The sequence below is a fragment of the Drepanopeziza brunnea genome, assembly GCF_022702325.1.
Source record: "Drepanopeziza brunnea f. sp. 'multigermtubi' strain 214-2 chromosome Unknown ctg15, whole genome shotgun sequence".
Taxonomy (NCBI): Eukaryota; Fungi; Ascomycota; class Leotiomycetes; order Helotiales; family Drepanopezizaceae; genus Drepanopeziza; species Drepanopeziza brunnea.
Window position 1 is genome coordinate 459,319 of NW_027094078.1, and position 13,687 is coordinate 473,005.

At 52.5% G+C, this 13,687-nt stretch overlaps 3 protein-coding genes across 3 annotated transcripts; 1 reads left to right on the forward strand and 2 right to left on the reverse strand.

Annotated features, from left to right (window-relative positions):
- Nucleotides 1-353: 353 nt before the first annotated feature.
- Nucleotides 354-2,286, reverse strand: L3040_008210 (uncharacterized protein; the record flags this gene model as incomplete). Its single annotated transcript, XM_007297153.2, has 4 exons — nt 354-396; nt 454-967; nt 1,021-2,065; nt 2,125-2,286. 4 exons carry the CDS (start codon nt 2,284-2,286, stop codon nt 354-356), a joined length of 1,764 nt encoding a protein of 587 aa, XP_007297215.2.
- Nucleotides 2,287-3,705: 1,419 nt separating this feature from the next.
- L3040_008211 (uncharacterized protein) lies at nt 3,706-6,653 on the reverse strand (the record flags this gene model as incomplete). Its single annotated transcript, XM_066153932.1, has 4 exons — nt 3,706-3,719; nt 3,809-5,848; nt 5,915-6,085; nt 6,467-6,653. 4 exons carry the CDS (start codon nt 6,651-6,653, stop codon nt 3,706-3,708), a joined length of 2,412 nt encoding a protein of 803 aa, XP_066010481.1.
- Nucleotides 6,654-8,937: 2,284 nt separating this feature from the next.
- On the forward strand, nt 8,938-12,793 carry L3040_008212 (uncharacterized protein; the record flags this gene model as incomplete). The annotated part of the gene is made up of 2 exons (XM_066153933.1): nt 8,938-9,389; nt 9,436-12,793. 2 exons carry the CDS (start codon nt 8,938-8,940, stop codon nt 12,791-12,793), a joined length of 3,810 nt encoding a protein of 1,269 aa, XP_066010482.1.
- Nucleotides 12,794-13,687: the final 894 nt, after the last annotated feature.

The window sequence follows — 13,687 nt, forward strand, 5'->3', positions numbered from 1 at the left end:
CCAAACAGCCGGGATGGCGAGGCCATCCCGACACGGTCGAGATCAGCTTTGTTCAAGAGCGGTTCAAAGACAAGAACAAGCATAAATAGACTACATAAGTAGACATATATGTTTGAATATTGAACTGATCTGCTTTGGAGATCAGCTCACTACTCCATCATATACCTATTTATGTATTATATTTTGGCCGGTCTTCGAAAGACCTTCTGACACGGCCCCTGGTATATAGATGCCTGGCTAGGCCGGCTCACCACGGATCTGATATCCCAAGCCGTACCATACAAGCGTGTGGGTACGGGCGCATCGATCAGCCCGAACTCCTTACCCGCTTTCGTTTCAGCGCCGTGGGGTAATCACAAGTGGACCGCAACGTTCTCGTTGATGAAGTCGGAGATCCTGCAGACTTTGTGAGTGCCAGGTGCATACACAGCCCATAGGCAGGGGAGAACGTACCCAAAGAGTCCAAAGCACGAGATGACAGCAGCGCCACCAAACGCAATCGATACAAGGTACAGCTCCGGGAAAGCGCCCTTGTACAGATTGTGGCCGGCTTCCTGGATGGCGGCAATCTTGGCCGGATCCGTGATGTTAAAGTGGTCTGCATACGCGGAGAATGGGCCGGCAGACAGAGTAGTGATGAGTTCCGCGACGTCTGCTTGAGCGTCCAAGCCGGGGGTGAAACCGTTGAGGATGGCGGGGAGGTAGAAGATCCGGAGATCGTGCGATGCAAGGTCTGCGATGTGCTTGTGGAACAGGTTGTAGAACATGGAGACGCCGATGACTTGGCCGATGGAACGGATCACAATCGACAGCGCGATTGAGGTTCCGATCAATTCATCGGGACTGATGATGGAGAAGACGACTTGACTGGGAAGAAGGACACCACCCACTCCAATGAGACCAATGACGAGTGGTGCCCATGCCGTGTTGATGTTTTCAGGGTTGATGGCAGCCATAGAGCCGAGGCCTGAGTTTTTTGTCAGTCATGGGTGTGAGGAATCAGGACGAGGTGGTACTCACCAGCGGTTTGCATGATGCAGAAGAAGAGGAGCACGAAGTGGATTTTTTTCTTGAAGGCCGTCATCAAGGCGGCACTGATGATGGCGCCTCCGGTAATACAGAAACCGATGGGCAGAAGATAGATTCCGGCATCTCGGAAAGATGCTCCATATACCGTGTAGACCTGGATGATCCAGAAAACGACAACGGGAATGAAGTTGACTCCGGCTGTCAGGCAGAGAAAGCAGATCACCCAGAAGAGGCGCGGATGCTGAATCAATGTACCCGGGAACAGTGGATATTTGACGAAGAACTTCTCGTAGACGACAAAGATGACCAAGAGGGCGAGGCCCACCGTCAGACAGGCAATAACATGAGCCGAGTGCCACGGGTATGGCTGGTTTCCCCAATTCAGGCCGACCAGGAAGATCGTGACGCCGGAAATGGAAAGGAAAGCACCAATCCAGTCGAGGCGCTTGAGGACGTCCATCTTGCTCAAACCCAGAGAGTTGATACGTGGGGGTGGCTTGTACCAGATAGCAAGAATGACGAAGCCGATGATGGCTAAGCCGCCGATAACAATGGGAACGTAGCGCCAGCTTGCCTCGGTGAGAAGTTGTCCGTAGAGGGAGGCCGGTGCGAAGGGTATGAAGCCCATGACGATGTAGCCAATCGTGATACCGCGTTGGGAGATGGGAACAAGCTCAGTGACAGCGGCGATAGATGTGAGCAGTTGGATTCCGATGCCCATTCCGGATATGACCATAGCACCGATGGCACCAGCAATGTTTTGGGTCGTGCCTAACAGGATCATGGATATGACCGTGAGGAACAGACTAAAGAGGGTTGTGCTCTTACGACCCAGCAAATCCACCAGAGGCCCAACGAAGGGAACGGTGGAACCGATCGCAATGAATTGAGTGACGAGGAGCCAGATGGCAAGCTCGCCAGCGCCCAAGTCGTAGGCAATGACGGTGAAGAGGGTGATCAGGAACAGCGGGATCACTTCAGCAACCACGAATGTGATACTGAAACCCGCCATGGTCATCACGAGGCCGAGAGTTCGCTGGACTGGTCATCAGAGACGCCGAGATAGATAGAATACCGCATTGCAAATTTACATACCTTGTTCTGAATCGTCGAGGCAGTGTTCGCCGGAGCCAAGATATCTTCGCTTTCCAATTTCGAAAGGCCCATATCGCCATGGTGAGTAGCACTCGTTGGCGAGTATGGAGTGGCGTCGTTTGCCTTCTCCTCGTCAGAGTTGAGCCGCTCTGCTGCTTGCATCCTGAGCGATTGGGTAGGTAGGTAGGCAGGGAGGCAGGGAGATTTGGGGGTATCTGGAGCTCCTTGGGTATTGATTGATATTTGTTGAGGTGTAAAAGGAGACCTCGCGTCGATCGCCACGGAGCAGAGGTTTCGAATACCGGCTGCTGGCGGGCAATTAGAAGGTCTTATCGAGGGCGATAAATCGTCTACTTTATCAACAGTCGTACTCCATCACTCATATGACCTTGATTATGACGATGATTATAACTACCTATGGGATATGGTTATACTAGTCACAACGAGTAGTCAGAGCCTCGGTCAGTCGCTCGCAGGACTAAGGTGTTAGCCGTCTGTCTTGTCAGTCTAGCTCTAGCTCTAGTTCTCGTTGGAATTCGAGTACATATAGCTAGGACTCTGAATGACTAGCCGAGTGCATTAGGTAAGTGCTAAAGTAGGTCAACTAATGCCACATTCGGATAGTCATCGAAGTAGCTCAGTACCAGGATCCCAATCGTGGCACAGCCAAGGGGCTCTCTCCGCAGCTACGGAGGCTCAGGGAGGGGTATGGGGACGTAGGGAAGCTGGGAACAGTCGAGGGGAAGGCACGTCAATCGATCAATCTGTCGAACGATCGACAGAGACGGCCCGGACGAACGGACGGATGGACGGACGGACGGGGCTTATTGGGGTTAAGCTTAAAGTCGTTTACGATATCGAATATGACGCAGCAGACTTTTGGTAATTATCTCTCAGAAACCTGGCATATAATCGAGCGATTCAACTTACAGAATCATCTTCTCAGTGCCCTGACCCTGAAGCTAAATATCCTGTCCAAGAAAGGGAGAAGACTCCATCCAATACATCAGCCGCCCTTTTGCAAGAACAACAAAGCAGGACAGCATGCGTAGAGGAAAGACGCTGAAGAACCCCAAACACCATCGCTGAAACCCGCACCACAGTCGCAAGCAGGTCATCAATCATCATCTCAAGGCGCCAAAATACGAGACCAAATAATGCTAAAATCGCAGCAAGCAGAATGGGCCCCTTTTTAGTCTTGCGAAAAAAATAAGTCCAGGCGCGTAGCATCCTCCTCTCCACCCCAGTATCACGACAACCGCTCTAATCCCAACCCCTCTCCGACATCGACCCTCGCCGACACAGATGCGCGGCATCCACCACCATGAGCACAAATGACCGCTTACGAGGCATTCGTGCATCAAGCTTAGCAAGCAGAGGATGATCGGATGAAAAGAGAAGAGCGCATCACCCGCATCTAGGTAACAGCAACGGAGCGCCGGAGCCAAGCGTGGCCTGCTGATCCGTGGAATGGGGCACACCCGTCCATGGTTAGAACGGAGTCATGCCTTCGCATAACCAGGAAAGAGGAGGCGTGAAAAGACGGCTGGGGTAGAATGGGTTGATGAGGAAATCAGATGGTTATCCTAGGAGGACTGGCAGACTTTAGTTTGGGGTTGAACGGGAGGGATACTCCAATACTAGCGATCGAGCTGGGGATGTGTGGTATTGATGGATGACTTACTTTCCCACCCCCAGTCCTTCATAACGCCAACCCAGTGCATCCGTCCCCGTACTGTGACTTCCACATCCATCTCTTCGTCTAATGGCTCGTGGATCCTCCTCCTCTCCGTCGCCGTATTGGGCGGGAAGCTGCCACTCACACTCCTCGCTCCGCGCTGCCACTTCGCACTAGAAGCCGTGTCATTCAACATTTCCGAGAAGGAGAACATGCCGTCCATGGCGAGCTCTTCTTCGAACTTCCGCTTGCTGCTTTCAGAATAGATCATCATCGACGTCGCTGGGCGCATCTTGCCTTTCTCGGCTGCATTCTTAGCGGCCTCGGCAGCGTCGCGACGAGACCAGACTTCCTGCATGACTTCCCAGCAGCGGTCGATGTTACCGATCCACATTCGGGATGCCATTGATTGCCAACGCTCTTCAACCCACTGTCGGTCTTCGTTGTCGTAGGCTTCACAACCAGCTGCCAAGAGGGGATAAATTTGCACGATCACTAGCCTGGAGCTGAGGGGCACAGTAGCGAGATAAACGAGAACCTTTTTGGCAAGTTGGGCAGATGTCCAGGATGGAATCTCGGGCACTGCTTGATGGAGGTAGAGGAGTGTTGAGTAGCGATAAGCCTCTGCTGTTTGAAGTGCATGTTGAATCTCTGATGTTGGGTCTTCCGGTCTCTCGATTTCTAGCAACGGAGGCGGTGACCATTGAACAATAGCCTCCTTCAACTCCATCGCCTGGCTAATGATTGCAATAGAATTTGACTTGACTCTCCGTACCTTGCGACAAAGATTGGCCACGCGACCGATTAGAGGAAATAGAGACGAAGCACAGCCCATGAGCGGATCGATTTCGTTGCTGTGAAAAGGCCCATTAAGAGGCGCAAGAACGTCTTCGAAGCCATTGGAGTCGTCTTCTTCCACAGAGGTCAGGCGAGCAATAACGTCCATGTAGACCCAAGTATTGCATAGAAACCGTAAGCGAGCGAAGTCGTCTCCTGACACATTACTCTTCCTTTGCGAAGCAAGCGCTTGCTTTACCAAGATCCTCGCTCCGCGCAGGTGTTCGATCCCAGTAGAGATGTGTTGATCCCATGACTCTGAGAAAGCCAGAACCAGTGTCGTAGCCAATGCTGTGTCTGTCCTCATCTTCTCAATATTAGTGGCCAGAGACCGGATACTCTTCCTCATGTGTTCCATCCCATCCACTCTTAGTGCAGGCTTCTCCTTCGAGGTATGGAACGCAGTTAGGGATGCAATGGCATGGTACAAAGCGGGTGACTCCCTTGCCAGAGGCCATATCAAAGTTCTCCAAGGATTCTCGGTTGGCCCATCCTTGACTGACAAGATCCCACAAGTCTGTTTATCGAATCTGAGCATGAGCATTTCTGCGCTCCCAGCTAGCACCTCCGGTTGGCGGTAGATCTTGTTGTTAGGGTCGTCTTGGGGGATGGTCGGCGACGTGGTTGATGATCTCGAATGTACCGGATTCCGCACCATCCACATATCTGCCTCTGACACCCGTGGCACCCTGATAATCTCTTCAACATCATCGTCTAATGGATCCATGGTGAAAAGGCTGTGATCCATTAATAGAGACGGTCCCATGATCGGAGTTGTATTTGTCGTCGAAGGTGGCATAGTGACTGTTCCCCGTCTAGGACTGAGCTCCGACCCTGGCAACAGCAAATCTATTATACTCGGAGACTGCCCGGAGAAGCTCGGTCTTGATGTATCTGGTGGTGCAGAGTCATCGAACAAGCTGCTCAGGCTCCTTGCTATACAGTCTGCTTCAAATCGAGGGCGGGGTAGCTCTCCCATATATGGAGGAGGGCTCATGTCAAAAATAGGAGCATGGTCGACATCCAGGTTCGGAGGACCGAAAATCGGTGGTGGTGTGAATGAAGGAGATGGAATTGTCGGCGCCGCAGCCTGGAAGAAAGACTCCTGCATAGAAACATCTGGCTCAGCGCCGGGCGTTGACGTGGTGGATGCATCGGAGGGACTTGGAGCTGGCTCGGGTTGTGGGTCGTTGTTTGATACTACAGCATCTGCAAATAACCCGCAAAGAATCAGCCATGGTGTACTCGCGAGTATGAAATGCGGAATGGTCGTACTTCTATTTGGCCGTGGAGGGGCGACTTTGGTATTGAAGGTTGTCTCTTCAAATGGCCTCCACTTGAAATCTTTCTTGTATCCTCCACAAGTTACGCTTCGCTTATGACACTGTTGGCAGGACGGCTTCGTCTCGTCGCATTTTAATCGTTTTGCTTTGCATGTTATACATCCTGAAAGTGTTGGTTAGCCCGTCTTTGGTAAGGACCCCTCATGCACACGCAGCGCTCTTTCAGCTCTAGCTTATCCACTCCGAATCCTGAACCCCCTTCCCTTGGGACCCTTGGGGAATTGTCGACAGAGACAACGGTTTCTCGAAAATCCATGCGGTAAGGCAAAGGCAAGCTCTGCCAAATAGTTGCCATTGCCCTCGTGTCCGGACAGTCCAAGGCATTTTCAGCCTCCCCACTCCCAGCCCCAGTCCCAGTCCCAGTCCCAGTCCCAGTCCCACTTCCACTCCCACTCCCACTCCCACTCCCAAACTTCTTCCACCGTTCGTGGATCGCAAGATAAGCGCCTAGTAGAAAGGTGGGGGGTAAGAAATGAGAACCTACCATTGCGACTCTTGGATTGCTTTGGCTTCACAACACCACTTAGTTTTTTGCCATTCGTGGTTGTCTTGTTGGTAGCAGCTGGCCTGCGTTTCAGAGGGGGAGGGGGAAGGGGAGGAGGTTCCGGAGCTGGTTTCAGCACGGGCGAAGCCAGGAAGGCCGTAGGCGACGGGATGGTAATCGTTTCCATCGTTCCAGCTGCAGTTCCCTCTGGCCTTGGACGTGTTGGTGTGCAGAAGACATCCACAAAGCGGCTTTCGAGTACCCAGATACAGGTACAGAAATAGAAATAGAAATCGAAATAAAAATAGAAGTAGAAGCAGAAGCAGAAGCAGAGACAGAGACAGAAATAGAGATGGAAGCCGAAACCGAAACCGAATGCCTTGCTTGATTCTCTTGATAGGAAGAAATTTTCAATGATGGAAGAAGATGCTGTTGAAATTCGGGGAAAGTGTTCAAGTGCTGGCGCAAGACTGGGTGGGGATATTCATCCCGGCGCGCCCGCTTATCAGCTGCCAACAGGCTGATAAGCCGCCCTGGCATTGTGTTCATTACCGATACCGGTACTTATCGCATTCTTCTCTCCCAAGCTGGCTTGGGGTTATCTTGTATTATTCCCCCAAATAGTAACAACAACTTACCCCCCAGAAAGAAAAGCAGGTTAAAAGCCACATGGTCAAGTATTGCCACCATCGAGACACGGACTTCTCGATCCGGTATGGGAGGTTGTTGCTTATCATTACCCTTCTGTGACTACAGTCACGTCCCTATTACCAAAACTCCTGATCGTGTGTCCATCGCTGCTGGCTGGCACTCTCTGTACCAGGTACCGGTACCGTATACGTGTTGATCGATCTCTTGATCGATCCCGTGATTCGTGGGAGGGCTTTCCGGATCCCGTCCGCCTTCTTATCTGCCATCTACCACCTATTACCGGTATGTGGGCATGGCTGCGCTACGACTCCGTAGGCGAGAAATCGGCCTGAAGATCACAACGCGGGCGAGAGCCAGTGAGTTGCTGAGGCATGAACATGTACGGAGACGTTGAATGGTCTCCAATAATTCGAGATGAAGCATTACTTCGGGAACGTCTGTACAACCTCATGTGGCAGCGCAGATGACAAGTCCATGCCGTGGCGTGAGAGGTATGCTTATCAAGAGAGGGCTTGACAGGATGGGAAACGTCTCTTCCAATTATTCATGGAAAGCCTGTGTCTTAGCGAGGGAGATCAAAACATCTGAAGGCACCTTGCTGCCGCCGAGTACAATTGGGCCAACAAGGGCCAATGTCAACAACACTGATCGCCATCACATCAGCGCAAACTCGCATCCCGACACCGCCCAGGAGTCAGGACGCGACTTTATACACCGAACCTGTTTTGGCGCACCATTAATACTTGCAGAGTGCGATGATGCACGGCTCGGGGACAGTATACTACCGGTATTTCTGTTGGATAAGATCAAAAAGGACCATCTCAGAGCTATGGGCTATCTCCTGATGGTCAGGAAGGAAAGTCAATGTCTTGTTACTACTTATCATGAAGAAAGGCTGATCGCTCTCGGACATGAATGATGCTATCAATCAAACCATAGACAGGTAGTTCCGTATCTAATGAACCGCGAACAGATAACCAACTAACGTAATCAATTAACTAAGCAGAGACCTAATTAGCTAAGTAGCTAATGAACTAAGTAACTACTACTAACTACAGTAATGGACTAAACTATCAGTCTCAGCCACACCTCCTCCCAATCTCGTTATAGCATAGCCTGGGCAAAAAGGCAAAAAGCCAAATTCCATCCTCTTTTGTTTTCTAGAACACTTCCCCCAAGCCCGATTGGGATCCACCGGGCCGACGATCAAGTTCGCGCGAAAAGTCCACTCGGGCTTGATTGGTTCTGGCGAGACCCCTGATGCTCTGGATAACCTTGTTTTGGCGGTACTGTGCGAGAATACACTACTGGTATACGGAGAATACTGTACGTACAGAACATGCGACGCCCGGACAACAACAAGCCACTGGCATAATGACTTCTGCCCTGCTTTCCTCATATGCGACGATTGCTACTTATACGGCTTCTCCTGTGTCGTCGACATCGTCGTCGTTCTCATTCTCCTCATCCTCCTCCTCCTCCTCCTCCTCCTCATCCTCGCTCAAGCGAAGCGGCTGGGCACCAGACCTAGCCAACCTTCATCTGAAACCCTTCACACACCCGCTCCTGGACCGCCTCAGATTGAAAGCGTCTTAGCCAGCTCCCAATTTACAATCTTTACCGGGAGTGGTCCACCCGCAAGCATCGTTTCCACAAGTTAGTTATCCTCAATCCAACTCACACCCTCAATTTGCCTACCAGCAACGTTTCTCAACGGCCTTCTCTTGTATAGAGGAGTTCCGTAAGATGGAGGGCGACCGTTGTTGATTTTATCATATTCATACCGGTTGTTGGCTATTGGGAATTGCAAGGCTGGCACCATGGGCAACGAACAATCAGTGCCCGCCCCTCGAAGGCCAGCCAACAAGTTGTCGAAGCCCAGGACGAACAGCAACTGTAGTGCCAGTCTTCTCAATGCGAACCTGCGAGGCACGAAATCTGCGCCGGCGACCCGTCGCAACTCGGCGGCTACGACTAGTAGTGCTCCCGCGAAAACTCGATATAGTTTTCTGCCGCTTCCTACGGAGCTCCCACCTGAAACGGTCAAGATCCAAGAAGAGCAGATACAGAAGAAACGAAGGAGTCTGTTCAGGTCCAGGAGTTTGCAGCCGAAGAGTAAGAAGTGTGGAGAGGCAAGCGACGAGAAGGAGCCGGTCAAACCGAGTGCAGCTGAGCAGTCGCGATCGCATAGATGGTTGAGAGTATCGGGTCGGAGAGGGCATCCACAGGCTTTTGAGTCTGGGGACGCGGTCTCCGAAGCGTCAGAGGAAATGTAAGTAATCCTGCCCGCGAAAAGGAACGTAGCTAACAGGAAACAGGGAACCTCAACCACTTCGAAGGGGAACGCCACTCTCTCAGTCATATGGGCCACGCAATCCACGACTCTCGCTTGTGCCAGAAATTCCAAGTCGCGGACCTGCGCAGGCAGAGAATTCGAGCAGATTTATCCGGCATGACCAAGAGGAAGCATCAGAGCCATCAGTCACTGCAATGACAGACCCAGACACACAGCTATATGTGCCTATACGGAGGAGGTCACTACTCCAGCATGGAGTGGCAACGAGGGCCAGTAGTGCAGCAGGAACCCGCCAACGTCTGCCGCCAAAGCCAACACATCCAGAAGAGTTCAAATTTCATTGTCATCCTCAGCCTCCTCAGCCTCCTCAGCCAACCGAGTCACAACTCGCCGAACTTGCAGCACTTCAGCGTCCTCCCGAGTTCCTTGGTCCCAGAGTCGAGACTCCCACGGAACTGGACTACGGACACATTGGGGCCTTCAAGCTGGGCACACTGCGAATCATGAATGGAGCCGCGAGCCCAGAGCCGAGTCTAAGGAGAGCAGCGACCATGGGCCAAGAAGAGGATTATATCTCAGCCGGAGGAGCGAGCTGGAGCTGGGATCGAGGTCACAACCCTAGACTGAGCGGCAGAAGTAACACCATTTCGGTGCCAGCTAAAGCCCCCAAAGCGCCCTGGATTCTGCGTGCCGAGTCACCGCCTCGACAAGAAAATGAGGACTTGGGCACGTCCCAGCCCCGGGCGCCTCTTCGGGAAGCAATGACCCAAGGACAGGACTTCTCGTCTGTGACACCAAAAGTTATGTGGCGCCCCATGATGATCGACGTCCCCGACCCCGGCAGGTCATCTCTTTCATTCTTTGACTTTGGTGGTACCGACGAGTCTTGTAGACGAGCTGAGTCACCTACGAAAACTCTCGAGCTCGCCCACGAGTACCGGCAAGACCTCGCGACCAGTCCATTCTCGTTCGTCAACTCGTGTCCAGGATCTCCGGTTTTAAAATCCACTAGTAAGCACATGGCCGTGGATGACGACCTTTTTGCCGCAGAGCCATTGACTCCTGGTCTTCCAACCCGATTCCCCGGGTCCTTCGACTCGGGCTACGAAAAAATATCAGTGTCGAAGACTGGGAAGACCATCCAGGGTCCTAGGGAGTTCGTACCCAAGCCGTTAGCGAAGGCGGACAGCGGGTACAGCTCTAATGTCTCCGTGCGATCGTTCAAGAGGGAGTCCGCAACAGCAGCTCCTTCGAAGGAGTCGCTGCCAACGCCACTCAAGGATACGTTCCGGGCTGCGTCGAGTGTTGACTCGGAAGCGAGCTCCCACGCGGCGTCAAACGCGTATTCCGTCAGAAACGATATAATCCTTCGGGTCAAACGATCACTACCGGCTTTACCAGTTAAAGAGGCGTGTAGGCAACCGGGTCGACAAGCGCCCAAGGTGTCACTAAAGCCAATGCAAACCCAGATGGATGCTCCTCTCAAGCTTCGACATTACGGGTCGGACAACCGCCTTAGCTCGGCCTTATCACATCTCCTCCCACCGCGAGATACTCGTGGAAAAAAGACGCAGTCCACGCCAACCCGGTCCTCCTCCTCTCCCGGCGGTTGTACAGCAAAGGATGCAAGATATCTTCGGTCCATGCAACCACAAGCTCAATCAGGCAACCCCATCCACACAGTCCAAGCATTCCCCACTGCCAGCGAGCAGAGACAGATCCCTGCTCCAATCGAAGCCTGTCACAAGCTTGAAGAACAAGTTGACGGTTTTCCGGCAGCCATTGTGCCGAACACGCGTTCTGGTCTGACGGGAAAGTTAGGACTGAGGGGGAGCTGTAGTCAGGAGACGCTTGAAACGATCTTCTCCGTAGGAACTCTGGAGGTGAAGGGGGAACTCACCTTGGCCAGGCTGCAAGAACCTTTGCCTGCTATTCCCCAGGAGGCGACTGTTGAAGAGCAGCCAGCGAAATTTCCGTCTAGCAACGAGCGAGTCGGTAGGAGTCAATCCTACCAACATGAAAATGGGTTGAGTCAACACCCCCCTGATAAAACCGCCTACAGCAGACGCCACACTTATCAAGCACCGCCCCCAGCTTCTCCTTCATACGAGCGATCTATGGGCCGCCCTTCTGTCGCGAGACGACAGATCCAGCAGAATTCTGGAACGGATATTATGTTGATTGATGGCATTTCGAACTCCTTGGGTCAATCGCCTTACGACGATGCTCTTGCCAGTCCTCCGCGTGCCGACTTCAAACCTAAGCAGCAAGCAATCTCACAAGAAAGAGCCAAGTCAATGACAGCGCACTTCGAAGCTGAAGCCGCTGTACGTTTCGCTAATCAGCGTACCGCGAATGCGAACCCAGAATTGAGCATCAGGGCGAGAAGCTATGACTCCACTCCTCTGTCTCCCACCAGCCCGAGCCAAAACATGAGCCGACGCTCCTACGTCTCGGCAGCGGCATCTGGGCGCGTGAGATCCAGACCACCGCCCGCACACGCGAATCCCAGTCGACGCTTAAGTCCATGTCTGCAACAGTCCTTCGAACCTGCTCAAATTCATCTCCCAACCCTGGCTCAAGGACAGGAAACAGAGAAACATCATCTTTCGCGGCTCTCCGTCTTGACTACCAAAATGAACATTCCGCCACCAGTGAGCCTGACGACACAAGGGAAACTTGTGAGTGACGCGGTAGGGGGCCACACGATAACTCCAAGGTCGAGGACTCCGCCGGTTATGCCGGGGCGTGCGCCTCCTCAACCCCCAGTCGCGCAGCCTACTGCCCGGCAGCAACATCAGGGCCAGCAATGGACACAGCCAGCTTCTGATTTGAGAGGGTGTAGAAACTCCGCAGGTGAAGCTCTTTGGGTGCAGGAGCACGAGAACATAGAACCCCCTCTGCAATCTCCCCAGCCAGGTTTGCGCTGTCTTAAGAGCATGGGTGCATACACTTACCGGGAGCAATCTCGATCGTCGAATAACCACTACAGGAACGTTGATGCGAGTCAAGGCAAGGGATGGGATGTGGGTGTGGGTGTGGGCTATGAGTACGGACATGGAAGCGAGAATCTGGCCCCAACATGGGTTGATAGCTCTCTCCGCACCACTAACCACACCCCTCGCCCGCAATACCAACAGCAAACCTCAAACCCGCAGCAGGAGTACGACCACTCTTACGGCTTGCCCGCTCCCGCGCCTGACAACAAGGAGAAGGAATACTATGCCTCGTCCTCCGCTCACGAGCAGCATAACCACCTCTCTGAGGCGTATCATCAACGGAGGACTTCCACATCAGACATGCTTGTCCTAGATCGATACACAGGGGTCTCGACTACGGGTATGAAGCTGGGTGCAGGCTTGGGGGCAGTGCAGGCATGAGAAACACTGGACAGACGGCTACTGGTAGTCATAAAAGCGTTCCCATGAGCGGGACGCATGTGGTTGATTTTTGCGATGTGCCTGTTATTTTGCAAAGAGTTCCATTAAAGGGATAAGGTGGTGAGGGCTGGCTACAGTGGCCGTGAGAGCGGGAAGAAGTGGTACGGAGCGTGAAGCGAGAGTATGATGCAAGGGATGCAATGAGGGTAGAGGGCAGAGGCGACATTGGAAATGGAAATGGCCGGAATTGGAGGAACAGGACCTCTTTTTGGGTGGGTGGAAGGAAGTCATGCTACCATGGCATATATACCCGGTGTTTGGGGTTTGCTCTTCTTATTTGGACTTTTTGCATACTTACGGGGGGTATCTTTGCGCCACATCTAGTATTTAGCGTCACATCTGCTGCTACAGAGCACATCCTGCATACGATTTTTTTACCTCTTAATAAGCTTTGGTATAAGATAGAAACACAGATAGGAGAGGGCGGTCGGTTCCTTTGTATATAGTATGACGGGTCGGAGGCCGTTTAATATAGCCTGAAGAATAATTCGATAAAGACGGCTAGTTCATTGCCAAAAGTTCCAAACAGATCGTTGCACGTATGCAAAGGACTGCTCATGGTCCTCACAAAGCCGGCAATGAAAGGTATCTTTGGCTAAGCGGCTCGGGACGTTTGAGACCGGATTGGATGATCGTACGTACTCCTCTGATCTGCATGCCAAACAGTACCTGTCAACGTAGCGGTACCTACCAACAACCTACGGAGATACAAGGGAGGCAGCATATATACGGAGCCCTGGGATCGCCCCCTGCAGAGAGGCCCAGTGCATCAAAATAGATACAGGCTCCCGCTCCCGTGGACCGGATTTCTCTTGACGCTTTGAAAGATGAAGT